Source organism: Scleropages formosus, chromosome 8 (genome assembly GCF_900964775.1).
Source record: "Scleropages formosus chromosome 8, fSclFor1.1, whole genome shotgun sequence".
Lineage (NCBI taxonomy): Eukaryota > Metazoa > Chordata > Actinopteri > Osteoglossiformes > Osteoglossidae > Scleropages > Scleropages formosus.
Window position 1 is genome coordinate 27,225,562 of NC_041813.1, and position 26,176 is coordinate 27,251,737.

Genomic DNA, 26,176 nt, shown 5'->3' on the forward strand with positions numbered 1-26,176 from the left:
ACATCTTCAACACCAGATAGTGTAACAGTTAATGTGATGGACTTGTCATTTTAAAGTTGTTTGTTGAAGCCCCAATTCATAATTCTTAAATTACAGAACATGATTTGAGCAAGATACTCAGTTACGTCCATTAAATATTCAGTTTAATGAATTGATTAAATAGTACTAGCTTTGGATGAAAGTGTCAGATAACCAGAAAATTATTAATAACGATGAATAACTGAGGAAAGTTTAAGCCATTGTTCCAAAAATCCAGCTGTGACAAAGATGAGAGGGAAGCCAGGAAACTCCTCTGTAAGAGAGACTGAGCTATCACTCTCGCAAAGGAATTTAATTGGTCGGAAATGCGTAATGACGTCACCAACCCCACCTAAATCTTACATTTTCAATTAATCCGCGTATCATCAAGACACCACGAAGTAAGTGTTCCTCCTAACATATAACTAAGGTCACATTTTTTGACGTGTGTGCTTATTGGTTTATTTTGAAACGAGATTATATTTATACAGAAACAAAAATTTGTAAAGATAAAACGTAAAAAAGAAAGAATTTGGATAGAGAGGATTGATTGTGCATTCGTTACTTTGGGTTATCTTTTCCGTGACACTGTGCATAAGACTAAGAAGTGTTATAAGTGTATTTTTGTTGAGAAATATTTCAAAGACAAATTTTTGCCCAGTAGTATTCATTGATAATTAAATTGCACCATTCCATGGTGTTACTACTACTGCTGTCACCCCCCAGCCTAGCTTACTGGTTTTATTAGTTTTAATCACCACTTTAGCCTTAAGTTCTTGTCATTCTCTCAGTGAGTGAATCGAATGGAGCACAAAACAAACCGGTATCAGATGGTAAAGTTAAAAGTTTGTAACTCTTTGAGGTGTTAGACATGTCTCTCCTCTGTCGTTAATAATGATCGCCTCAGAAACGCTTTCGCGGGCGGCCACGCGCACAGCCATCCGTTCGCGCCACTACTACTAGTTCCAGCGGTTTCGAACCTACCGGTGCCTAAGTTGGCTTCACATCCTCACGAAGTGAATATTATTGTAATAACTCACCTTTGGCTCCGTGCGACCATTCTGAGAGCGAGGAGCACCTCAAGGTGGCTTGAAGAACACCGAAATCCAGTGGTTAACCGTTCGTAATAAGCGTCGGTGTTTCTGGTTTACTTAGGTACGAGTAATGCGCTCTCCGAAGTGCGGGTCCGCATCTCTAACCGAAGCGGATTCTCGTTCATCTCCGTCCTTGCGGGCACCCGATCCAGTTAAAACACGAAGCCCCCGCTGTCCCGCTAGTTGTTGACTGTGGAGCTGCGCTCGCTCGCTCTGACCGTCACTTGTCCGGGTATGTAGCAGTATTACAGCCGGCGTTGTCCCTCCCATTGGCAGCCCTCCTCTTTCCTTCGATTTCATACAGATCTGTGCGGGGTCCTTTAAAGCACTGCAGCAGTCTTCCTATGAAATATTCTATACTGTACATCATTCAGCCTGCATGATTACTCGTTTGTAATGTATACATGCAATGTAAAACTCCTAGTTTCGTCTACAAAAACAAATTTAAATTACTTTGCTATATTTAAAAGCACGGGGATCGCAATCTAAATAAAAGTCATAATCATTACGAAAAGTAACGATCATTAAATACATACCGCCTTACATGATGTACTGTTACAGTATGGAACGTAAAATATCCAGCTGTTTAGCGTGCAAACGCAAATCATGGTATTCTTTTGGTAAAAGCTGAGTGTTGCACACAGCATCAACCAACCACACAAACAATTTCAACAACTGCCTGTCTCGAGTGGGGTCACGGTGAGCCAAAGCCTATCCCCGAGATAAGGCACAGGGCTAGGGAGGGCCACACCCTGGACAAGACACCAGTCCATCGGAGGGCCACTGCTAGGTACCCAGGCACACAACCGGGCAAGGATACTGGGCAGGCACCTTGCTCCAGAGTGCTACAGCCTTAGGCGGGGATAGAACAGGCACCCTTCAGAGCTAAAGGCAGCGCCAACCACACCACCACCAACCACCCTTTATGGTGCAGTATTGCTAGATCATATTCCTTTTTAGACAGCATGTGCACTTTTTTTTTCCCTTCATGAAAATGTTTTCCATTTGTGATTTAGAAGGAATCATGTTCTAAGTGTTAGTTTCTGAAAATCAGTATGAAGTAATGGCCTTGCTAGTCCTGGCTAGAGGTCAATCAAGAAAATTGTATTTTAACCTTCAGATGACTACCCTAACAGGAACTCAGGTTTAAAGGATTAGCCTTTGTTTTGTACTAATAGGCAACTGTTTGCTGTACTATTAGTACAGTACTTGGTATGCAAGTGGCACAAGAGTGTTTCACTGATGCATGGATGAGTGACCCATTGTAAGTAGTGTATCCAGCAGTATAAGTCACCTTGGTGAATAAGGTGTGTAGGCTCCTAAGAGTACAGAGTTCATTGGAAGTTGCTTGGGAGAAAAGCATTTGCTAAATAAATGCTACAAGATAGATCTTCATACCTTTGACTCTTTTTAAAATGTGGATGACTTAAGTATGATTAAATGCCAGTATGACTGCATACAGGATCTGGTCAGCCAAACTGGGCAAGTGAATGGAAACAGGTAGTGGTTAGAGCTCATGTCTCCAGCTCTAGTAGCTTTGAGCAAGATACTTATGCTGAATTGCTCCAGTATATACAAAGCTATATAAATGGGTAAATAGCTTTGTACACTAAGCCAGTAACTAACATTGTGAATCACTGAAAAGCAACAAGTTTAAAAAATCCCAAGAAATTCCAATTAATGGACAACAATTCACATTTTGTCCTGTCATTTATCTGAAAATGAATCTTAAAGAGCAGTGTATTTGTAGAACAAACATTAAAATAAGTAGTTTGAGTTTGTTCAAAGCACTACTGTCTATTAGAAGTTGAACACAATCTCCCGACATCCCACTTACAGAAAAGTAGTTACAAGAGTCACAGCCAGAATTGTCACTTGTTTTTATCAAGTTACTGTATGCTTGCTGAGGAGATATGGAATTCTCCACACAGCTGTGTGGTACAAATATTTAAAATGTTACAGCTGATTAAGAATTTTGTCACAGTATAGCACGTCTAAAATTTGAGAAATGCACTCCACCTCTATCCTATGTATTTTGTCAAGTTACAAAGATGTTCTCCTGCATTATAATCAGGTTTCCTCTTACATTTTATGGCTTAAACCAACCAGAATGTGGTCTAGGTGTAACCTGTTTTGCACACCTGGGAGTTCTGTTTTTGTTGGCCATAAGTGATGCTTGTCCTATTTGCATAAAGAGAGAATGAAGTGCATTAGCACTGCAAAGCAACTTACAGAACCCGCACTGGGACATGCTACTCCTACAGCAACAGAACAAAACTTAGAAATCAATGGCTGGCGGTAGACTTAAAGTGGGGGAAAAAGGGACTGTCTTTGTGAGGGTCTATGTGGACTCAAGGTTTTAAACTGCTCATAATATGAAGTTGTCTACAAATTTAGCTCTTCAGTTGCTTTCAGGAAAAGAGGTTCAACCCATCACTATTACTCTTGCCTTCACTGAAAGCTGAGTTGAAAGTTTAAGTCTTGAAATGGCTCACATGGCCTATGGCCTTGTGTACAGCCACATAACTTCCCGGGCATGGAGATCTGCCCATAATCTTGACTCCATTAACATGTCATGATTAGCATAGAAGACAAGGGGTTGCTTCACTTTATCAAAGTAGTGGTCTGAGAAATTCTGGTAGTTTTTGGTGATGAAGCCATAGGCTGAAACCTGAGGGAACAAAAGCAAGAAAAATGTAGTTTCACTACTTACTAACATTGCTGGTGAATCCAAGACCGTGGTTTGTGCTCACCTTGTCACAAGTGTGCAAGGCCGTCATAAGCATCAGCGCACCTGTGCTTGGCATGTACAGGTTAGGAAACATGGATTCCAACAGTGGTGACTTCAGAAACCTGCAGAATTTTTTCGTCTTAGTGGAACTTCTGTGTCAACATATTCCAAAATGTTCACAAGAGGTAATTTAGCATTGTCTTGTGAAACAGACAGTAACATTCTGCTATATTCCTACCTCTCTTTGATGTAAGTGACAAAATCTGGGTGAAGCATTTTGAACTTTTGAAGTGCAGGAGAATGTCCAAAGTATCTCGATGGTCTGGTAAACACAGAATTTATGACTTGGAGAAAATGGGTATATCTAATGGTTGTTAAAGTCATGCAAACCATAAAATAAGGAATATTTTTCAATGCTTTCTGAATAATGGATTATCCACAGCACAGATTTTTCTTCTTTAGCATTTGCCATTAGTTTCAGTGTTCATTACAACAGCCAAAAATAATACACCAGTGATTCAATGCCACACTAATGTTGGGCTCCAAGATGTTTGACTGCATTTTATGTTGCTTTTACCCTTTGTAACCATGTATATTGACAGCCAACAGGGCCCAACACTTGTCTATGTTATACTGTGTCTGCAGTGTAGTAAAAACTGATATATAAACTGTCATTCATACATATCATTATCCCTCAGACACAGCATATACACACTTTGACATACAGCTTTTCAAAGTCTGCTGACCTCGTAATTTTTGCACATGGTGGTATGCAAGGTTGGTAAGCAAGCATAGATTTTCAGACTTATGATGTAGGCCAGCAGGGGCTGTGATCAACTAGACAGGGAAACATGAAACAGCAACACCCTGTGGCTGCACTTTAATGTGCAAGGGCATTAAAAAACACTAAGTTTTAGGTCAAAAAAAATTTTTCACTTTACAGTTGTCAACTTCTTTCAAAGACTGCAATATAGAACCACAAAAGAATTACACTGTTGACACACAGAACCCTGATTCCAATGACCTCTTTCAGAATACTCACTCGTCACCCTCATCCACCCCTGAGATCACAGGGATACCTTTGACTCCGGCCTTTAGCATTTCATAGTCCCGAATATCAGCGGGAATAAACACATAGTGAACATCCTGGAAGGAAAGCCATAGACAGGACAGACTGAATGAGCTTAATGTCTTGGAAGTATCTTTAAATTAAGGATGTCTAAAAAGAAAAAGAGGAAAAAAAAAAAAAAAAATTCCCAGTACCTGACCCTGTGGCACCTTGTTGAAACCAGCTGCCTGATAGGAAAGGAGTGAGTTCTTCATGGTGTTAGTGGTGAAACCATAAAAGTTGGTTTTTGTGCCCACATCTTCCTCAAAGCCCTTAGTTATGGCTCCATTGACCCTGCATCCAGAAGTAATGTGTTATTCAGCTCCCATAGTACTTATTGCAGTGGAACTACGAACATAAATTCGCTGGCTCCGGTGACAAAAAAAATTAGATGTCTACCACTTTATTTTTAAATAAATGTTCATATCATACATTACCTGCTTACCAAATAAAATTTGTTTACTCATGAGGAAAATCATCTATTTGGTATTCACAGAAATTAAATGGTTATTGAATCATGATGCACCTGAATACAAAGTGGTGGCTGTTGATGGCCTTGCCTTGCTTAGAACCTTTAAGAATACCACCATTGCCCACCACAGCACAGCGCACACAATGAAGTGACCCACGGTCAAACAGCAGTCCACTTGAGTCTTTGAGGAGGGTCAGCGTTGCATTCACAACTGTAGTGAAAAACAGGGAGGAAGTTGCAAATATTGTTAATATTTAATGAAAAATGCATAGCAGGCCATAATACCGACATACTGATGAAGTTAACCATGAGCCCCTTCCTACCCTTAACTGGTAGCATAGTGGCTAGAACTCCTTTCTTTAGACCTAAAGACTGCAGGTTCAAATCCCATCTCAAGCTGTAGTATACTTGGGAAAGGTACTTAGGCTAAATTGCTCCACTAAAATTAGTCAGCTGTATAAATAGGCAAATAATTAAGTGGCTTAACACTAAGTTGCTTTGGATAGAAGTGTCAGCTAAATTAATAAAATGTATCAAGTCATCCTATAGCTAGTTCAGCAAGTCAATGAAAATACTGGGAGTTACCATTTGGGGGCAAACCCTTCCATCCATAGGGAGGCCAGTGATTCTGCAATCGGTGCCACACTGAGGGATGGAGATCCGTTGCCCACATTAGGACAGGCACAGAGAAGTTGAAGTACTGTCTGAGAACCACATCCTTCTCAACCATCCATCTGAGAGAGCACAGAGGTCTCTGCTAAAGGAGAAGACAGTCTTTGGCCATCAGGTGGATGAAGTTAGTGATCACCTTCTCTAGTACCCATATAAAAAAAAAAAAAAAAAACCAACCATGTAAATTGCTTCTTTAAATACTATACAGTGGTGCAAAGGGTAAAAGTTGCAGAGTTGCTTACTGACAAGTTCTCTTTGCAGTGGAAAAATGTGCTGTTGCACTCCTTCGTACAAGTCCTTTGAGAAAATAGACAACTATGCTTGTACAAGGAGGTCTTTTTAGATTTAATTAAACCACTAGGTTACCAGTTGAAACCTTTTGTTGATTAGCAGGCAAAGGAAAAACACCTTCTGTGATGTTGTGGAGGATGCCTACCTCCTTGCTCTGTCCCCTGATTCTCTTCTCATGGTCCACAAACTGGAAACTGTAGTCTCTGGTTAGCACCAACTGTCTGAAACAGTCAAAGCCAGATCTTTTGCTGATAATCTTAAGCTGTTCAGAGTGTATAAAGTTAGTCTTTTTGGAGGAAAGTATAACAGGCACACAGGGGGAAAATGGCATTACAGTTGATTTAGTTGTGCAAATAATTGTAATAACTTCATAGATGGTGCATTCACATGGCTCCTAAGGAGGTTACAGGCTTTGAAATCTTTGTGATCTAAGGAATCTAGTACAAAGGAGGACATGTCTCGTCAATGTCTGGAATCATTGAGTTTCAGCTTGTGACTGACATAGTACCGCCTACGAAAAGACCAGGAAATATATATAAACACTATCACTTCCGTATATTATTTAAGCCTTAGGGTGCATATCATAATCACGGAATTTATTTTCCATAACCATGATTTATAGGATTTTTAAGTGTACACGTTCTGTTATTTAATTTCTAACCTTTGAATGACAGCAACAACCAGAAATGCTCACAAATTTACAGTATTGGTAGTGAAATCCATATTTTCCGGGTACCGTTTTCCTTAACTAGTATTACAACTTCCTTCCTCCTGTACGTGAGGAACAAGATAATTCAGTCTAACACAAAACAGTTCCGACAGAACGTGTAGAACTGTGTCCAGGCAGGGTCAACAAGTATATTAAATAACCCCCTCACTACAGAAAACAGCACACAACAATGAGTTCAGAACAACATCTTGATGTTATTAATCATGAAGCGTTTATCTGACTGGAAGTCTTCATTTAGTACTAGCTACCTTCCGAGTTACGTACAGATTCATTAAAATGACAGAATACACGACAATGAGTTGACCTAACCGATTATTTCAATAAAATGTTTTGAATCAGACGTTAGTTCTTGTATCTAGGTTCACGCTTTGCAAGATGTTGCCCATAGATAATTGGGGGGAAAGCTTACATACACACAGTTAGTGCAAGTACTAATTCTTTTTTTATGGATAAAGAAAAGTATCATAAACGCACCATACGGTATCATGGCATACCCTGTTTCTGCCCAATCAATGCGAAACTACTGCCACTCACTGGGGTAATAAAATGATTCAAAACAGTTCGGAAAAAAGGAACAGGATAAAGCTGAACCGCCCGAGCTGAAATGAAAAAATAAGAACATAACGACATGATAATTACCTTAATCGAGCGGGATACGCACCACGTCCACTAGATACGAAATTAACACAATAATGTCCACAAATGAAAGTTATCAAGGAGGCAGCGCTTACGCCCAGGACAAGAAAAACACATATCCGCGAAAAAGTTCTCATGCTCACGGAAAAACCCAAAATCCGCATCTAATCGCGACGTCCGCCTTTAAAATCCCGTGTAGCGTCGACAGTAGGAGTAGCAGACAGGGGCAGTCGATGAACTCGAGTGTCATTATATCTCTAATCGACAGCTGGTGGAAGTTCCCATCCGCCGCGCTTCATTGTGCGAACAGAGACGCCCTACAGTGACACAGATAAACCGTGAAGCCTTACTGCGCATTGATACAACCTGTATTATAAAATCTTTTTTATATCCTTTTCAGACTTTAAAAAGTTGCAGATGACCGTACGAATGTAACGCACTGATGTACTGCTTTTAGTGCTTTAGGGGACTGCAAAACACATGTCATAGGTGTAACAAGGAGGGGGGCGCTCTCCGTTCAAGTTTAGTTTAATCATTAAACTAATGTGCTCCCCCCAGTATTGTTCATAAATTAGTGGAGCACGGTTGCTTTGATTTCGGTGCCTCCGATAGTTTGCGAGGTATACCACTGGAGAATATACTGATTTTGGTTTCGACTTTAAATTTTGTTGTGGATAAATACAGACATATGTGCTGCACCTAATCGAATAACATTTGGCAATGCTGGAAAATGGGGACCCTATAAACCTTGAAATTGGTGTGTTAAGTTAGAATTAAATTAATCAAGGGTTTGTAGAACTCTGATTTCTTGTTTAGCATTGCAAAAGTGATATTAGATACTGTTTATCCAGCTGCTGATTTTGTTTGCATACCAGGTAGAGTATCTTACTTTTGTGGTACAAGCTCTACAGTCCAGTGTTATCTTTTCTGTCATCATTCTGTGAATTTTCATTTTTTATTATTTTCCCAGGGTTTTTGTTCAAAGTGGCCTAAACGTTTAATTTTGTGTACTGCTGGAGCACACCAGGTTTTAGAACAGTGCAGTTGATACAATGGATACATCACATCGAAATCAACATTGTATATGTGAACTGTATATACATATATGTTTTGAAGTCCCAGGTGACAATATTAGTCACGTAACTCTTATGTTTCCATGGAAGCAAAGAATTTTGGGCCCAAGGGTCATAGAGAATAGTGGTGGTCTTCGTAGCTCGGGTAGATGGTGGAGGTGTTCGGTTGTTCGCTGAGCTTGGCATTTAGGCTGCAAACATTTCGTCACCAGTTGAGGTGACATCATCAGTGCGCAAGTTGTGTGATTTGTGTTGGATGCTTCCTCCTTTATATATAGTTTGATGGGTGGAAACAATGTTTGCAACCTAAATGTCAAGCTCGGCGAACAACCAAACACCTCAATTTGGGCCCCTTTTTTTTCACTACCCATCAGTGGACTAAAACCACCATACTAAACAAAAGTACAGGGGAGAAGTTTGGGAGGAGAGATGGTAAATTCATAGACTTTGAAAAGCCTCTCATAGGTATAAAATGAATGAGATTACCTTTAAAGTGTTTTTGTTATCACTGAGGAACACATAAGAACCTGAGATTAAATCAATCAATCTCCAGCAGAAGGTAGTGCCTGTTGATCAACCAGCTTATACAAAACACACAACCCAGTCCTGTGATCACCAACCAGTCAGGAAAAGAAAGAACTCAGTGATGACAGATTTTTTTCAAGTATGTAAAAAATGAACACAGAATGTATTATAGCCTTACATTTTATTTAAGTAGCAGTGCAGCCAAAGGGAAAAAAGTTCACATGGTATTCATACAATATGATGATTTTGTTTCAACTGCAGTTCTATGGTAATTAAATTATTCCCTTGTTGCTAACAGCATCTAAATCCAACTACACCAAAAAAATGAGAAATTTGTTAATAGTGCCCCTTGTAAGTTTTCCTCTACAGAATAAAATCCATACAAAAAAAACTGTGTAACATACAGATAAGCATCACCTAAAGTTTGTTTCACTCATTACTGTAGGGGTTAATCTGGAAGCTGAAATAAGACAGACACTTATACTTCAGAAATGTCAGCACAGCCTCCTCTCTGCAATGCTGTTCTAGCCACAAAGAACATCAGTGAGGTAACACCACAAACAAGAAACACCAGATACAGTTGTGTTGAAATTTGCCACCCAATTTTAAACCATATTTCTTACAAAAAAAAACAGAACTTTTATTAATTTCACTGACAAAACTAAATCAGATTTGGAAAAAAAAAAAAAAAAATCAAAGCTTAGCATTTTTGTGTAGAAAAAAAAGGCTTGGACAAAATCATTGGCATCAAAGAATCAGTCAATTACTTGCTGCATCATTCCTGAATGATTTTGGATTTATGTTTTGCATCATTATTCTGCTGAAATACTCTGGACCTTTGACTGAGATCCAGTTTCAATTTCACAATGCCACAGGGTTGCTCGGTTGCCTCTGGGACTGGGGCAATGAATATATGTATGTGGCATTGTGAAACCTGAAAATGTTAGAGCTCATTTTGGATCAACATGTCAGGTCCAACATTTGAGGAGTTGAAGAATAAGAAATATTTGCAGTTGAAGAGTGAGGAAAAATTTCTATGGAAGGACATAAATACAAAGGAAGGACAAAACTAATTTTTATAAGAAGCAGTCAGGGGTTGTGCAACTAAGTACTGAATTTTGGGTCCCAATAATTTTGTCCAAGCTTTTTTCTATACAAAATGCTAAGCTTTGATTTTTTTAAAAAAATTCAAATTTAAAGTTGTCAGTGAAACTAATAAAATTAGCACTATTTGTTTAATGTTAAGATACATGATTACAATTGCTTGGATGCCAACAAATTTGACGACAACTGCTGACTGGGTTTTGTGTAAAATATGCAAGCTAAGAGGAATGTCAAGAGTTTTATATCCATTTGCACAAACTAATGTGCTGTTACTGTTCTTCATAGCATGTGCACAAAGCATGAGGCTAATGCTGACTAATGAAAGCATATCATCTTGTACCTAATAGTCCAGTCTACACACACACACACACACACACGTCTATTTTTTTAAAAAAAGGGACAGCGGATCAGTGCGAAATTAACACCGTTTCAAATTCCACCAGAAGTTAGTGATGTACTCCCCTAATAACTGATATGTACTTATTTTTCTCCATCAAACTGTCAACAGAACAGGTAAAAGGTCCCAGTTCCATTCAAAGACCTTGCTGACGACATCGGTACACTCTACTCGTTACAGTTCTAGCAAGAATACACCAAACACTCAGCATTTTCATGATATTCTCAGTAGCCTGATATTTTCATGAATCAGAAAAACCCTTTAATTGCATTTACATTATAGCAAATTTGATCTTTTCTCTACTGTGAATGTACTTTGAATAAGCAGGAAAAAAACAGTAGCTGGAACTAAAGTCTGTGACCACCACCCCAAAATATATATTCACAGGTCCACTGTAAGGATTGAACCACCGTTCAAGTCTTATCTTATGGCCTTTGCATTCCCACTGACACCAGCTCCTACTTTCATACCAGTCCCTCCTTTCCATGTTACTTTTGGTAAAGGGCATCGGGGTCTAGATGGAGTAGAGTTTGAGCTGTTCCTCCACGTCCACCTCTGTAACCTCTCCAAAGGTCTCCTTGTTGTCTCTCAATAGCTGAAAAATGGCAGCCAGTTGTTCCTTTTGTACCCTAGAACACATAAGCCAAATAAAAGTTCTGAGCACAGCAGTTACTCACACCCTACATGACATGGAATTGAGCTGAGCCACTGTGAAAGCCAGCCCCAATGAGCAACATGCCGTACAACAGCAGAGACTACAAGAGTCACCACACATCACACACAATGTCACAAGACAGTCCAGCTCACAAGTCACCACATATTTATAAAAGTCACACGACCTATAATACTCCAGATATATGTTGTAGAAACACTAAGCAAAATTTTAATTACAGTGAAGCAGAACTGACAAATAGTTCAGTTTTTCCTTCTGTCAATTTACAATGATAAAGTATAGATATTTTCTTCAGGAAGGCCTTTGGCAAAGTGTTTCACATATAGAGAAAGTAATTGTACATCATTATCTACACACATACTGGCAATGAAGGTGATTTAAAAAAAAAAAAAAAAAAAAAAAATCCAGGACACAAATTGTGGTCAACCTGATTTTTAATCATTTCCAAAAACAAAAAAAAAAAAAAAAAGCCTTTCCAAGGGGGAAAAAAAGAAAAAAAATAAAAAATTACATCTTACATTGTATTTCATGAACTGTCATCCTCAGTTTTCTACAACAAAACCACATCACAAATCAATGTATTTCAGGTTTTTTTTTTTTTTAATATTAACTTTCCATTAATACAAGCTTGCAGTGTGAAAGACAGCTTTTGCAAATAAGACTGCTGGCAGACCCAATATAATGTCCTAAGTGTCTGGAACTGGCTGACTAAGAGTCATATCTGGAAAATCTTTCAAAATTTGTGGCCATTTCAGAATTTTCTTTATTAAGCTTGAGATAGAAAAGCAAAGCAGCCTGCAGCCCACACTTGTTTTTTCCCTCTCCTGGTCATCAGATCTTGTAAAAACCAAGGAGAACACAATCCAGAGAAAATGTTTATTGTAGTGCAGACACGCCTTTGTAGAAGTCCATAAGCAGAAGTGAGAACTGTATTTGCTGCTGTCGGAAAGTTACTGTGCCCACAATAACCACAGTGAACCAGTTGAAAAGGTGCTGGCCTTCAAGACTATTCCTCAGAGTGAGCTGAGCAGCTGTCAAATTGCCTACTCTTCCTTTCTGAAAAACAAATACGACAGCGATAAACACATTTGACTTCTATATTGACACCCCTGCATTTTTTCCCCCCATTAAAACTAGATGCTTATAATTACTGTCAATGCAATACATGTAAAATGACAATTTAAGCAAAAAGGCAAGCTTCACCCAACATTATTCAGAAGAGTACTTGCCAAGTCCATTTAAAAAGAAACATGAAAGCCCAGTTGTCATGTCACACTTGTGATTTTAGTAAATCAAGTCCAACTCACCGTTGCCCTTTTTCAGGTGCAGGAGGAGCACAGCATGAAAATGTGCAGCATTAACAAGCAAGCAGAGGCCAGCCTAGTCCAGCCCAAATCAAATCAGTAATGAAGCCCAAAACAAGAAAGGTGAGTAAGTCCGAGAAGATGTTTTGTGAACATCCCCAAGGACGGAAATACTGGCAGGGAAGTTGAAATAGTGCTGCTGAGATGGTTTACTGCTGGACCACCTAAAATGTGTTAGACTGATGTTAGTCATGTTATGAAGCATTGTACAACTCTTGAAGTGATAGCTGGCACAGGACAGAACAGATGAAGAAAACAAACCACTTATTTCTCATGGATCTTGTATCCAGCACCACAATACTGACAGCTCATTACTACTGACAACAGGCCTCTGCTTCTTTGCAGATTTAAAAAAACCACTTCAAAGTTCTGGGGATACTGTCAACACCATCTAAAGACATGCTGCAAGTAATGCAGTTGAATGGATTAACCACTTCTGGGCCTTTAACAGTATTACTTGTATAATTCAAACCTTACCTTTTGGAGTACACAGCTTTTCTGAAGGTTTATGCACTGTGAAACACCACCACACCTAAATGGTGGTCAGTCAACAGAGGGCGCTCATTGTACAGTATTGTAGCTACAGAAACTGATAACCCAATTTTTTTTTTTTTTTTTACATTGTAAATGTGAATCTTGATTTCAGGTTGCATATGAATGAACCCTGATGGCTCTGTGTTCAGCCATGGAGTCAGGGAGCTACACTTATTTTCATGAAATCCATAACTTGCTAGTGAACATAGCATTGAGTAGTTGTATACTGTAGTGTCTAAATTCTGAGTTGGAATGATGGCAGCCCTGACAATTAGTTGTGTGTACACCCACATATGGAGTACTGTAAATGTTATTTCCATCTTGCAAAGATATACATTTAATTTATCCAGTTTCCTCCAAAGCAACACACAATGCTAAGCTACTTTAGCCATTTATACAGTTTGGTATTTCTTAGCAATTTAGGTTTACGGGAGCCGAGATTTGAATCTGCAACCTTTTGGCTCAAAAGGCAGCAACTAAAACCACTATGCTACCAGCTGTCCTCACACATAATGCCTGCCTCAGAGTTATGTAGCGATGTTAGTGGCCATTGTCTGTTCAGTCTGTTGTGGCTCACCTGAAAAGATTATTTTCAGGAAGCATTAGAAGTGGAAGCACACTTCCTGTCCATGTGCCAGACTAGCACAAACTACCACCGTGAAAGCTGTGTGGATATTTTAAGTACAATTCCCCTGTTGGAATACATCATGCTCCAAACAATTTCCCCTCCTTACCACTCTCCATCAACAGATGGAATTAAGTCACGTTTGGAGCAAAAAATACAAATACATGTCACAATCACTGAATTTTTGCATGTGTAAAACTAAATACAGGAAGTCTTAGCACTATAAGAGCCATGCACTGGGTCAAATAATTAACTCCAAGTCTGCAGTGCAAGAAAGCTCTGCCACAGGAAAATGAAAAAAGGGACCCGAAACAGGCAAATCACTGAAAAGGAGAAGGCGGGGGAATTGCCATGCGTTCAATACAACATCATTGCTATAAGAGTATGAACATCAGATCACACAATTTATACCTCAGAGATCTCATGACACAGGAGTGATGGGAACTGTTTGCCCAAGACAAATTAGTGTTGTTGCAGTGACATTTCAAAATTTAATTGCTTTATAAAAGAGTCGGTGAAACTAGCCAAGTTCATTTTTGTCCCCATAGTCACCACAAACTCAGCTCATGTTAATCAAATCCATTACACTGATTATCTCACTGGTCTGTGAATTACTGCAACTCCAGTCTGGTTAGTCACAAAAAGCAACACAGAACAGACTCAATTTCAGAAGAGCACCACTGCTGATATGTAAACATTCTTTGGTTCAGTGACCAAATGGAGAGTATCCATTCGTTATGAAATTATGACCAGAAGTCTTGAAGGGTTCTTTCTACCCCTTCATGGAATATTGCACTTCTAAAAGTAACACTAAGGCAAAACTAACAAACTAGTATGGAGATTTGTGAAAAGCGATGTGCACTATAGTTTCTGGTCACACAGTCTCCTACTTCCAGGAAAGAGTAAACAGTGATGTCCTTCTTCCCTTTGTGTTGCCTTGGTTACATGTTCAACGGAACATGCCCACAATAATAACTTTAATGACATGAATGCCCTTATACCAGCATAAATAAAGCTTTAATCTCACTCTCACATGCTCTAATATCAGATGTTAGTAATCCTTCACACCACCTCTAACAGTATAGTGTGTGCAGTTTACAGTGAGACTAATCCTAAACTGTAGTTCATATCAGAATCATTTGCACTAAATATCCATGAGGTGTCTGTCCAGTGTATTTGTATGTCTCAGACCCTATGCTTGTGTGGGGGACTTCAGACAACTGCAATCCTACTTTATTTTTAAAAAAAAAAAAAAAAAAAAAAATTCATTGATGGTGCAGAAGAGAATGACAGTATAACATTAGAAGACAAGCTATAAACACTGTTACAAATATAAAATGTTTCATTGTCAAGCATAAAAAAAATACAGTATTTGGTTTTTGTAATTAAATTTTAGGTGATACATTCTTCATCCAGGAAATGATTAACATTCTCCCTGGGGGAGTTAATTTGATCCCCTCATTACAGAAATTCACTTAATGGGGCAATTTCACAGAACAAAATTAACACCATTAAGCCAGAGATTAATGTAGATCATTTCCCATTGAGTGACAAAGCAGTAAATATTGGAGAAAAACTACAGTACAAGTGAGGACTAGGTAACGACACAGATTAAGGCTATTGCAGCAGAGGCCAGTCCTGGTTCTTGTGTGCCATTGATATGCAGATTTTCATCCTAAACAGTCATTACTCAGCCCTTACTGGGATATTAACCAAACCGCATTAAACCTGGTGTTAGCTGGACGGCATCTTCTTCAATTTTGTTAAACCAAACTAGTGTTAAGGAAGCAATAACTGTCATAATGGTGACAAGAGATGGTTCCAAGTTATTTTTGATGTGAAATGAATGTTATTTCCAGGACTTAACTGTTCATAGGCTAATGAGAACATTGCTACAGTGGACAAAGACTTACGAGTTCTGTTATTTCACAAATGAGGATAAAGTGTTTGCTTGAATTGCAGCAGTAAGAATTAAGTTGTTTTCACTTGGTCATTCTTTTGATAATCCACTGTGTGTTTTGAAGCATACAATAAGTCAACACTTAGGATTTAAAGTGGCAGTCTGAACAGCCAAATGCAGCAACTCAGAAGTACCGGAACTAGCTAGCCTAAGGAAGGAATAGAAGGTTAGGAAGAGCCATGATGCCAGACAGGGTTTCACAAACCTTTGCTCCTCCTCCAACTCTTCCTTGGTCATTAGCTTCTCAAACTGGCTAGTTCTAAGCTTCCCAGGGACATACTTCAGAGCTTCTTCCTCCTCTTGTGACAAAGGTGGTGCTGCATCTGTGGGGCAAGAGGGAAGACCATGTGAATAGCATCATTGAAAAGTACAGCCCATATTCCAGGAAGTGGCATGACAAGTAGATATTTACTACTTCTGCATATTCTTAAGTTTTTCTGAAGAACTGCAGACCCCACTCCTGCAATCTGAACCTACATCTGTAGCTACTGACTTTACCACAGCTCCTAGCATTGCCTCTAGGGAACATACTGTAAGTACACAGGTCTCAGTTCATACTGCATACCATTATTTCTCATGGTTGGCACCTTCACTGGACTGGACTCTGCTGCAATCTCTTGGAGGGGGAGCTGGGATGATTCTGGGATCTGTTCAGGGCAAGGTTCAAATGTGGACTGAGGGGTGAGCACTGTAAGAGTCTGTAATTCAGAACTAGCAGATGCAGTAGGCTCAGAGAGAGGGTCTTGTTCAGGTTGAGAGGGTGGCACTGTTCCAGAAGTGGCTGTAGGGGTAGCTTCAGCATTGATTTCTTTCTCAGTGTCAGGGGGAGGCAGGCTCTCTAGGACAGGTGCAAGCATGGGTTCAGCATTGGGTTCCTCCTTCCATGTAGGTGCAGATACTGGTTTTAAGATGGTCTCCTGTCATTAGGCAAGAAAAAAGGAGGGGGGTTTAAGGGTAAAGTTAGTAGCTGTCATCCATTCAAACATTTATATTCCCCCCCCCCCCCCCCCCCAAAAAAAAAAAAAATACTCAGGTCTACCTTGCCAAGGAACATAGGTGTTAAGCTAACAAGCACACTAATGCTTATCCTAAAGCTAGCAAAACATGCTAAAAACAATACTCTGCCAAATCTATTCAACAAAAAATATATTTTTTCAATCAGTTAACATTTGAAATTCCTGCCATTTGAAAGCATACATGATTGTTCTATTGAGAACAGTGTGACTGCTGTCACTCCTCACCACAGTGGCATTCAGTCTACCCTCTGGATGTTCCAGACCCACAGCATAAACACTCCCTATTCAGCCTGTTTTTGCTACAACTTTAAAGACCTCAAGCTTGGTCTTTTTGTCAGTAACTAGTACCATGTTTAAGGAACATGCACTAAGTGTTGCTGGTTCAAAATTTCAGGAGGGGAGTTACAGTGGGTTAATTTAAAAATAGTGAACAGCAGGTTAATGGGTTAAATGCAACACACACATTCCTCCCATCTGCTATATCTGATTATAGTAGATGTTTAATCTGGAAACACTGCTTGTGAACAGTTACCAATAAACAAAGGAATAACATGCTGTAGTACCTCCCAGCTGGCCTGTCCTCCTGTCACAATCTCTTGATCAAACTGGAAAACTCACTCATTTTGCCTACCTCCTTGGCTAAGAGTGACTATAGACTTGAGTGAATCTTTCTCTAAGCACATCAAAGCCACAACCCGGACCTGCAAATAAATCCTGCATAATAGCTGCAGGATCTGTCCTTACCTCAGAACTGACTCTGCCCAACTACTTGTCCAAGCCATAGTAACATCCCATCTGGACTACTCCAACTCTTGTGTGGCTTTCCCACTACTGCCATCAAACCTCTGCAGCTGATATGGAATGCTGCTGCATGAGTTGTGTTTGACTTGCCAAAGTGTTCTCCTCTACTTGTTTCTCTGCACTGGCTTCCTATAGCTGTCCAGATCAAATTTAAAACCCTGGTTATGGCCTACAGATGCATCAATAGCACTGCTACTAGCTATTTACAAGACTTGATCAACCACTACACCCCAACCAGACTCCTGTATTGCATGTAAATGTTTGTGTATCTTAATTGTAGGAAGGCAATCAGGATTCATCTATCCTGAGTTTTAAGTACCTACTTGTGTGATGAACATCTGTGCATAAAGTGAAAAGAAACTAAGTTTACTTAATTACATGTCTCCAACTATGCCTTTCTCCTAATGTAATGTACAAATTGTATTTTTTTTCCTGAAATGCATGTCGCTTTGGAGAAAAGCATCTGCTAAATGAATAAATGTGAATGTAGTACAAGTAACACCCTGAGAGTCCTCTGAAATGCTGTCATTTGTTTGTTGGCAGATCCATCCTATGACTATAGATACTGTATATTAGGGGGATACATGACAATTAAAAGCATTATTGAATATGACTTGCAGGAGGAAACCATCCAGAATGCCTCATTGGTTATGAAAGTCATCTCCTGTACATCTGAGATGATACGTGCCTGGCTACAATGACAACCCATTCTTCTGATTCCCATTAGCACCAGTCTCAAACTGCTGGGTGAAAAATCATGGAGTTTTGAAACTAGTTACGAAGGGCCATGTACTGAAACCCAAATCTAGTCCTTGCAACTGACTGGACTCATAAAGCAAAAGCCAATGAGCTTTGTCCCTGGGGAATGTGAAGCTTGTGCAGGATAGAGGAAGGCCTGCTGGCTAAGTACACAGCTGTCTTTTCAGATGAGAACAGGCAACAACTGAACAGCTATGACACAAATGAACTCTGTTGAACAAGCACTTGCCCATGGTACTCCACCCCACACCAGTTTGTAGAACTAAAAATTATGACCATCCCTATAGATGAAAATACACCACAGGAAGCCAGAATGCAATATTACAAGGCATTCTTTCAACATTCAGTAGTGTCCCAGTTCTTTGCCATTGACCATTAAGATGTTAATTCCTTTATTTTTCTGTGTAGACCTTTTGGTTGCTGGTTAGTCATTAATTTTAAAGGAATGTGTCACCTGATGCAAGAGCATGGACAGTTTCTACAACAATGTAGCCATGTGGACATAGTGCAGAAGCTTGTGATCACAGGGATCAAAGGAGGGCTTTTAAAGGTTTTCAAATAAATCTTAATTGCTAACTATAGCATTCACAAGAACTGTTAGCACTGCAGCAACACTTTTTTTTTTTTTTTTAAAAAAAAAAAAAAAAAAAAAAAAAAAAAAGTGTGAAATGTAGTGTTAAAGAATGAATTTTCAATTTCAGTTACCTTAGAGTCATACTAATGCCTCATGAACCTGAAGAGGGAAGACAGACCCCAGTGGCTTCAAAGGGTAAGAACTAGATTCTCAACTGCATTTCTGAACTTGGAGTCAAACGATTTAACTTCAGTAGTCCGCAGCGAGGCCAAGCCCTACAATTCTTTTAGAGGTGTCTTACTTTGCATGTCACCTTTAATCAACCCCTTGAAATCTCACAGGAAAGAAATCCAAGACATGTAGTCAAAAACCCCCTCTTGTGTCAGAGACAGCCACACCATTTATTAACCTTGCCATTTCTGTAGCTTACATTTACATTTATTCGTTTAGCAGATGATTCTGTCCAAAGCAATATACATCTCAGCAAGAGTACAATTTATGCATTACATTAAGAAAAAGACAGCTGCAGACATGTGACTCAAGTAAACCTAGTTTGTTGCCTACAACTTGCTGCACCAAGGTTCAAGTAGGTGCATAAAACACAGGATAGACAAATTCTGATACCCACCTACCTTTTTTTTTTTTTTTTAATATTATAAGGTACACAAGCAAGCAAAAACAATGCCGGAGTAGTGGCTGAATAAAGGCTTTATCTTGTGATGCTGATGAAGTTACTGTGCATGAACATTTACACCTCACATGTAGTCGAACACAAGGTCACTGTTCTTTTACCATGAATAGACTCAGTGAGTATCTTGTGTATTAGAAGAGTGATGTATCATTTTTGCACAAGGACTCATTGTTGCCAGATTGGTTAACCTGTCAGAATTAGAGAAGTTCTCACTGAATTACTCTTCTTGCACTCCCCTCCAATAATTCATTACAACTTGAGTTTTAGCACTGACCTAAAACAGAAGGAAGGGGGGAGAGGGAGGGGGGAAGGAGAAAAAAAAAAAAAAAAAAAAAACAACCTCTGCAGCCCTTATTCGTCAGTATGGGAAGTAACCAAAATACAATTAGGTGAAGTCTTAAGCCCCAAAAAAAGCATCAGAACAGGACCTTACCACATCATCCCCCACCCCCTTTGTTAATTATAAAGCAAGGGAACAATTCATAGGTCACTAGCCACAACAACCAGAATGTTTTGAGAACATCTATCACTGTGTTGGAAACCAAGGAGATTTTATAGATCATCCAAGGTAATGCTGGTTAAGGACCAGCCTCACTGTTCTAACAGCTTCCATTCAAGCTCCTGGAAAACTGACATCAGGGAGCAAGGGAGTGGCTGAGCTCCAAAAGGGAAATTCCTAACAGCCAAGGTCAGAAGGAAGCTGGCCAATCAGAAAACCGCCAAACAGATTCCATCACAGACTGCTGCTGGAGACTAACAAACACAGAGAAACAAGGAGCTGAGGAATGTTCCACAGAGCACACACTATTGCAAAGTAATGGTCCTTTTCATCACAGCTTCTCTACAGTACTATTGCAGTCATACCAGTAGAAGCCTAAATATAACTAGAGTGATTAAACAAACCAATTTCTCCATCTCAAGTATGGAAATTAAATTTGAAGTCCTTACTTGAGAACACAAGGCTGCATGGTCCCTTTTCAAGGTAAACCATTTAAAAAAAAAAAAAAACTGTACTGTAGACAGGAAATCTGTTCATACAGAACTATGTATGCTGAGAGCAAATGCCAAGCTTTGGTTACGCGAAACCCCTCACCTCTCTCTCGAAAATAAATGACCATTTATGGTGTGCGTTGCTCCAAGAATGACGCCAACTTCAGGAAGCTGGTCTGGATTCATAGAGTATTCTGGGCAGTGGTGTAAAGTGAATACTTCAGGCCTTATTCCATTAAAGTGATGGAAGCTTAGTCACCCCTGGCTTGAGAGATTCCCACTGCCCTGAATAGGAAAATTTAAGTCTCCAGCATAAGCAACTTACAATCAGTTCCCTCACAATCAAACAGCTGTACTTCGAGTCTGGAGGTAAGAACAAGGTCTCCCCCCCCTCCCAAGATCAACAGAAAATGCATGCAACAAGCCAATCAAAACCAGGTTAAGGTGTAAGAAAGCTAGGGCAACAAGAGTTGTATGGGTTTGAGAGAGGCAGTTGTTTCAGGCCCTGATCACAGACATGCCACAAAGGGTCCTCTTAGCAGGGTCTATACATCACTGTAGGATCTTACCACAGGGGCAGATGAATTTGGGAGAAGGAAAGTAACTGCAGCTGATAGTGATAAAAAAATGCCAATGCTGATTAATAACTTGCAAAGCAGTTTGTACTCTTTTTCATGGTTCAAGGGTAGACCCTAGATCTCAGCTCACAAAACTTTTTTTTAATTAGGGTTTTTCCACCACTTTTCCTGTAGGTGTATTTGATCGTGTAACTAATGTACTGTTTCAGTATATCAAGAGTCAACATACTATATGACTGCTGAATGTTGTCAAAAGCGGTGTAACAGAAGCATGACAATTCCCCATTATCAAATGGGCAGAAAATCTTGTACCCACAATATTTTTTTAGTTTGACACACATACTGCTCTCCAATAAAACATGTCCAGTTGCTCCCTCAGGCCATCTGCTGTGCCACTGGGGGAGGGGTACCCTGGGAAGTACATGTGCTAAAAGAGGGGGGTGGGCATTTTCTGTCATAGACGTGAAACCAAAGCAGAGTCCATAGCAACAACTGAAATATGGATGTGAAGTTATATTTTTAATACTCATTTCTCAGGACTGGCATAGCAAGTGCCAAAAAAAAAAAAAAAAAGTTAACATTTACACATATGTGTGAAACAATTTTCACAAAACAAGGTTTCAACACGCTCCAATGCATTACATGTTGAAATACACGAAGGACTCCACTGACACTAGACACTGCTAGCAAAGAAACTGAAGGAAGTAAATTCAAAGAACAACGATGAAATTTAGTTTGGACTCCCATTTTTATGTCTACTTTTTATGGCCCCTCAGCCACCCAGTAACCCCTACGACAATCAAACTCCGTCTGTCCTCATTATGGAGGGAACAGCTTGGCAGAGACCCAGGCGAATAACAAATGCACACACAACAAGAGCAGCTCTGTAGGCCCTGGACATGAAAGTTCCATGTATGCTACCATGCTATAAAATACACCTTAATGAGCTGGAAGCAATAATGCATGCTGACCACCTTCTGTCAAGCAGATGGCCACACAAGACACCTTATAACAGAGACAATGCTGAGGGTTTATCACTGCTCCCTGCAATACAATGTTTACTAGGTGCAGGCTTGGCTCCAAGAAACACAGTTGCAAAGCTACTGCACTGATATGAAAATATTTTGAGCTGATCCTGACACCAAGAGTGCATGTCGAATCTGGCCAAGATCTTACCTCTCAGCTAGGTAGAGAAAAGTTATAAGACCCAGAGACCAACTAGTCTTGGTCAGGCAAACCTGAAACAGGTCTTTGACACCTCAGCCCTGCTGCAACAGGCATCATTCTCACCCATGTCACAGCTGACCCATCACCTTGCCCTATATTAACCACACAGCCTCAAGGGAGTGCACACACATGCACAAATGCATTCATAGCTTGTGTTTGAAACAAAAATATAGATGGTGCCTGTAGAGCATTCACTGCATTATGAGTGTGGCTGTGTGTGCCTTGTGCAAACCTCTCTGATTACAACAATGGTAGGCACATTCTTTCTGCACTCCTGCTTTTAATGGGCTCATTGGGAACAGGAATGGAAAAAGCCACCGAAGCGCATTAGAAGCTTGGGTGTCTGGTTTGGAAACCCTCCCCCCGTCACCAGCTTGGCTACTGTAGCAGATTGTGCGGTGAGCCGCTGCAGGTGCCCAATACTGAGCCCAGGGTGAGGGAACAGCTTGACACAAAGGCAAAACTGCTAACTTAACCTGAAAGTGCACACAATGAATGATAAACAAATTGTAATTGTTCTCAAAAGACAATTCATCATTCATTAGCTTTAATATTTTCATTTGTGCCAGTATCTTAATCACTTGGAAAGAGGGCCAATCAAGTAGTAGCCCGTCAAATTTGGAAAATAAAAAGCGGACAATCGGAGATGATGGTGCGAAACACATTTAGGAAATACTTTAGTTTAGTACTGGTACTTTGAGCCCGACATTATGATGTTCTCCAAGCAGATTGGGAGCGCTTTCTGGAAGGAGTCACGACGAGCAGTGTGCACTCGACTACACTTCTGGAACGCATTCAGGACTTTACTCCATTGTTAAACCAATTAACTGACTGGGCTTTGTACATTAAGAACTTATATAAATGTTTCAGTTTGAGAAAGCAGGGCATGATGATGGTGCAAGAACGTCGCACCTTTTGATTCGTATACATATCATATGAGCTCATGATGTCTCGTTTTCGCCTTAACGCTTAAGTTTACCTGTCCGTCGTCCTTCGTCCTGGCTTCGCCGAGGGGCTCCTCTTTGACAGCTCCCACGTTCTCCACCACAGGGGGCCCTGCCGTCGCCTCCGGCTCCTCTTCATCGCCCCCTGTGACGCCAGTCTCCGCTTCTGCCTGAACTTCTTGAACTTCTTCTCGAGGGGCAGCAGCCTGCCTCACTTCGCCGCGGATTTCATCTTCTGCTGGGACACGCTCGGCGGGAGCGTCGTGCACACGCTGGTGGTCGCACTTGGGGACTGGAGCGCGGTTCTTGCCGAGAAGCGATGAGGCTAAGATCACTGCAAGAATAGTGAATAAAACCGCGGGCACTACAAAGGAGAGGTCGAACATCACATCCATGGTCATCGCACACTTTCTCACGCCTTCTTTGCACAAGAATGTCAAGTGATCGCGGAATCGGTTAGACCCCTTTTCGATCGCTGATATTACTAGTGCGCTGCTGCTGCTGCTGCTGCTGCTGCTGCTGCTGCTGCTACTACTCGTGTAGGACAGCAAATCCGTTCCTGTCGTGAGCGCGCAGATTATACGTTCGTCCGTCTCGCGCTGCGGAGCATCTCGTGCGCGCACCCTGAAGTCAATGAGATAAGCCTGAGGTTTAACACTAGATCAGCCTTCCACATGGAGCGTCATTTCCTACACTCCTGCCCATCGGCTAGCGGCCCTTCCTTTTTAAAGGGATATTTGCCCGCTCATGTGTGGGTAGAGAAGCCATCTGAAATGAAATCCTGAAATCTGAAATGACAACGGGTGTGGTTTAACAAGTTTGTGGTAAATAGATTTTTGCTGTTTTCAGATTAATAATTTATCTAAATATTATACTAAGCAGGGCTTTAAACGTGCAAAGATGTGCATACTGCGCAAAGGCAAAAATAAAACAATCATTCAAAAGTCAAAAACTGCATTCACTCATTTACACGAACCTGGACAACAGGTGATGCTTTTCACACCTGTAACCTAGTGGGAAATTAACTGGTACCCTTTCCAACCAGGAGGCCTGAAGTGTGATAGCACATGCATGTTACTGAAATTCCCTAAGCAAATCCAGCTGCCTGGTAAATCAAAATAACTAGTCCTCAAGTAGTTTGTGGTGTTTTCAACCCCTCTGTTCTGAACATTGAAAAAAGTGATTAAAAAATAGTTTGTCAGTAAGAAAACCTTCTAGGTGTTAATACGCACGTGCAGAGAGACAGAGAGAGAGAAGTCTTTGCTATACGACGGATCCTGCTCAGGGTGTGCACAGGTTGCACGCTCTCAGTACAAAATATGCAGAAGAAGGCAATAGACTAATAAACCATTTCTGTACTGCCAGGAAAACCACACAAGCGGTAACCATGAGTTGAATTTGACTTAGCAGCACTTACCCTCCTTACTCTGCACACCGGACATAGATGTACTGATATCGGCACGTGATCCACGTTCTTCCCGTGGACCAGTCACATACCTTCATACTGGTATTTTTACTCACTGTTGCCAGATGATATTACAGAAAGTTCAGACTACTAAAAACCCAAAAGTTAGCAGAACAATATCATTTTACTAGGAGCAAGCTTTGGATTCCGGCCATGGCATATTCTCAGCTGTGCTGCAAATCACACCTCCACCATTCCTTTCTGCTTTCTTTCAGAAGACATGTTGCTACCTGGCAGATTATTGTTTTACATAAATAGCATAGATCTTAGGCATCAATTAGAGCCACTTTTTCTAACTTCTAGAGATACAAAAATAAAAGAAGACATCCATCAAAAATGTTCAGAACCCCAGGTACCTCCTGCAGTGCAGTGGACAAAGTCTTTTTAAATAATAAGAATTTATTTACTCTAAAAGATGAACCATCTGTGAACCTATTATTTGTTTGCATTTAAAGTTCTGAAGTAACAAATGATGAACAAAAACAAGTGACTAATATGAATTTTAAATACTTGTATCAACTGAGAATATAACAATAGGACTGGGACTCTTGATAGTGTAGTGGTGAGCGCTACTGCCTTTAAATACAGAGGGCCGGTTGAAATCTCACCTTCTACTGTAGTACCCCTGGGCAAGGTACTTACCTTAAAATTGGTTCAACGAAAATTACCCATGTCTGTTGTGGAAGAAATTTGACATAACTCAAACAAAGGACCCAGGATAGGCAAGAGTATCATACTTTATTTCACCCCAGCTGGAGGGAGAGTCACTTATCCCCTGTGTCAGGGTCTAGGGAATCTCTCAGAGCATCCGATACACACACATTATATAGTTCTAGAAACGCATGCTACATATATAACATTTCTCATTGGCTTTCTTTCTGCATGATCAACGTGTCCTCAGCTCATGTTTACTTCTAATTTGTTACTTACTTATCTACTACATTTCCTATAGGCTAAAGTAAGGTATGCACATCGTATAGCAGGCACCCTGCACCCCTGCAGCTTATCTTTAAACCTGTCAGCATTATTTATTTTCTTGTTTTTTCACTCCCAGCATCTGGTCGTCTGGTCAGTGTCCGTTTACACCTTAGAGTTGGGGGTGCAATATCAGTACATTCCAGCTT

The 26,176-nt window shown here is 40.2% G+C and overlaps 2 protein-coding genes across 4 annotated transcripts; both read right to left on the reverse strand.

The window, feature by feature from the left end:
* Positions 1 to 2,819: 2,819 nt before the first annotated feature.
* On the reverse strand, positions 2,820 to 8,189 carry st6galnac2 (ST6 (alpha-N-acetyl-neuraminyl-2,3-beta-galactosyl-1,3)-N-acetylgalactosaminide alpha-2,6-sialyltransferase 2). Of its 2 annotated transcripts, none has more exons than XM_018756759.1 (9): positions 7,756 to 8,189; positions 6,532 to 6,607; positions 6,009 to 6,180; positions 5,478 to 5,634; positions 5,107 to 5,245; positions 4,886 to 4,989; positions 4,082 to 4,165; positions 3,866 to 3,965; positions 2,820 to 3,783 (listed from the first exon to the last, which is right to left on the reverse strand). In XM_018756759.1, exons 1-9 carry the CDS (start codon positions 7,914 to 7,916, stop codon positions 3,613 to 3,615), a joined length of 1,164 nt encoding a protein of 387 aa, XP_018612275.1. In that variant the 5' UTR covers positions 7,917 to 8,189; the 3' UTR covers positions 2,820 to 3,612. The 2 variants fall into 2 exon arrangements, with proteins under 2 accessions (XP_018612275.1, XP_018612283.1); XM_018756767.1 differs by having other exon boundaries at positions 3,427 to 3,783; positions 6,009 to 6,177.
* A 1,876-nt stretch (positions 8,190 to 10,065) lies between these two features.
* si:ch73-366l1.5 (FILIA-N KH-like domain-containing protein) lies at positions 10,066 to 24,217 on the reverse strand. Of its 2 annotated transcripts, none has more exons than XM_018756190.2 (4): positions 23,623 to 24,217; positions 16,573 to 16,924; positions 16,213 to 16,330; positions 10,066 to 11,480 (listed from the first exon to the last, which is right to left on the reverse strand). In XM_018756190.2, the coding sequence occupies exons 1-4, from the start codon at positions 23,986 to 23,988 to the stop codon at positions 11,366 to 11,368; spliced, it is 951 nt and encodes a 316-aa protein (XP_018611706.1). In that variant the 5' UTR covers positions 23,989 to 24,217; the 3' UTR covers positions 10,066 to 11,365. The 2 variants fall into 2 exon arrangements, with proteins under 2 accessions (XP_018611706.1, XP_018611715.1); XM_018756199.2 differs by lacking the exon at positions 10,066 to 11,480 and adding an exon at positions 12,027 to 12,580.
* Positions 24,218 to 26,176: the final 1,959 nt, after the last annotated feature.